At 33.0% G+C, this 1,810-nt stretch overlaps 1 protein-coding gene across 2 annotated transcripts; it reads left to right on the forward strand.

Moving 5' to 3' along the window:
- The first annotated feature begins 514 nt into the window (after positions 1 to 514).
- On the forward strand, positions 515 to 1,435 carry LOC147391574 (S-norcoclaurine synthase 2-like). 2 transcript variants are annotated; one of them, XM_086460285.1, is made up of 2 exons: positions 515 to 809; positions 964 to 1,435. In XM_086460285.1, the coding sequence occupies exons 1-2, from the start codon at positions 626 to 628 to the stop codon at positions 1,281 to 1,283; spliced, it is 504 nt and encodes a 167-aa protein (XP_086316411.1). In that variant the 5' UTR covers positions 515 to 625; the 3' UTR covers positions 1,284 to 1,435. The 2 variants fall into 2 exon arrangements, with proteins under 2 accessions (XP_086316411.1, XP_086316412.1); XM_086460286.1 differs by having other exon boundaries at positions 517 to 809; positions 982 to 1,435.
- The last annotated feature ends 375 nt before the right edge of the window (positions 1,436 to 1,810 follow it).

A 1,810-nucleotide genomic window follows, 5' to 3' on the forward strand; every position in this document is an offset into this window, starting at 1 on the left:
GATAACTTCGGGACCGTAGATCTGTAAGCATCAGGATACATCGTTTCCTTGAGATACACTTTTATAAAAAAATGGGAAAATGCAATAATGATCTCGAGGCATTATAAGATTTATGTTTCCCGAACTTGTCACGTCATGGAGTCATGTGAGTATGCTTCTTTGTGAGTCATATTATCACGACTCTTATTTAAATGCTTATTATTGCATGGGTTTCTAATTATTGATAATTATTTAAATAATTTTGGATTTAGTCAAAATTGCATGCAAATTAATTTTAGCACAACTTCAATTGCTTCCTAGCGAGTCATATTATCACGACTCTTATGTAAATACTTATTGCATGGGTTTCTAATTATTGATATATTTTGGTCAACCAATTATTTAAATACTTTTGGATTTAATCAAAATTGGATGCAAATTAATTTTAGCCCGACTTCAATTGCATTTGATAAGAAGTTCCTTAATCTTAATTTTATACGAAACGCTCCTTCGTGCTCTATAAAAAGGGCAGAGATCCAACTAAAGACCTTCATCCCACTCTTATAGAATCTCTTTTGCTTTGCATTGAAAGCCTCCAACTAAAGAAAATTAAGTTTTGCTGTGTCTATAATACAGGAAGAAGAACATGCGAGGACACGTGACTAACGAATTAGACGTACCATTGCCGGCTGATGATGTGTGGGCCGTGTATGGTTCACCTGATCTTCCCAGGATGATCACGTATCTTGAACCAGGTGTTTTTGAGAAGCTAGATATCGTAGAAGGCGATGGAGGGGAAGGCACTGTTATACATATCGTTCTTGCTCCAGGTATGCATGTTTTTAATATGTATTTAGATCTACCCAGAATCATGCACGAAAAAAATATTACATTGGGAAGAAATTCATATAAGTTAATGGGGAATTAATGTATCAAAATGATTAAAATTCCCAAGTTTTAAATTATTGATTATGAGATCATTAGCTTTCTTGGTTGAAGTAGGGAATGGAGGACCCCGTGCTTGGGAAGAAAAGTTTGTGGAGATCAACCATAAAACACGTACAAAAGTGGCTCGACAGATTAATGGAGGATTTCTGGATATTGGATTTACATTGTACCAAGACGTTTTTAAAGTAATAGAGAAAGACGCTAATTCGTGCATCATTCAATCCACTGTTGCCTATGATGTTGAAGAAAAGTTCGAGGCAAATGCATCTCTGATTACTGCTGACTCATTATGGGGCATGGCCAAAGCTATTGCAAATTATGCTATTCAGAAGAAAGGTCATAGTGGCGAAAACTAAGATATGACCCAGAAATTGGAATATTAACATATGTTGCTTTGAAATAAATAATATGTATGAAGTGTTGTTTGAATGAATAAGTAATAATAGTCTCAGAGGTCTTATACTATACTCTGATTCTTATAGAATGAATATTTATTTGTAAAGTTTAATTATGTGATTAATAACTATGTAATTAAGGTTGTTGAAAAAAAATTGGTGCACTCCTAATTTAATTTTTCGCAATAATGCTTTTCAACAACATAAATAAATTCTTCTAGTAGTTGATTGATTTTGTGATAGGTTGGATTTAACTCTGACCACTAAATGAATTTCTAGTGTTGAAAAACTAATTACAAAATTATCCAAGGAGAGAAAAAAGAGGGAAGAAGAGATTTGAGTTTATATTTAAGTGAGTTGAACAAAGATTATGATATGTTGCTCTCCCTATCTTGGCATAGAGGAAGAAAATGGTCATTGTGAGAACTCATGAATTGTTATTTTGTAGTAGGTGGGATTTGACAAATTATTCTATATGATATAAAATA

Source organism: Akebia trifoliata, chromosome 11, assembly GCF_017979445.1.
Source record: "Akebia trifoliata isolate Shusen 1 chromosome 11, ASM1797944v1, whole genome shotgun sequence".
Lineage (NCBI taxonomy): Eukaryota > Viridiplantae > Streptophyta > Magnoliopsida > Ranunculales > Lardizabalaceae > Akebia > Akebia trifoliata.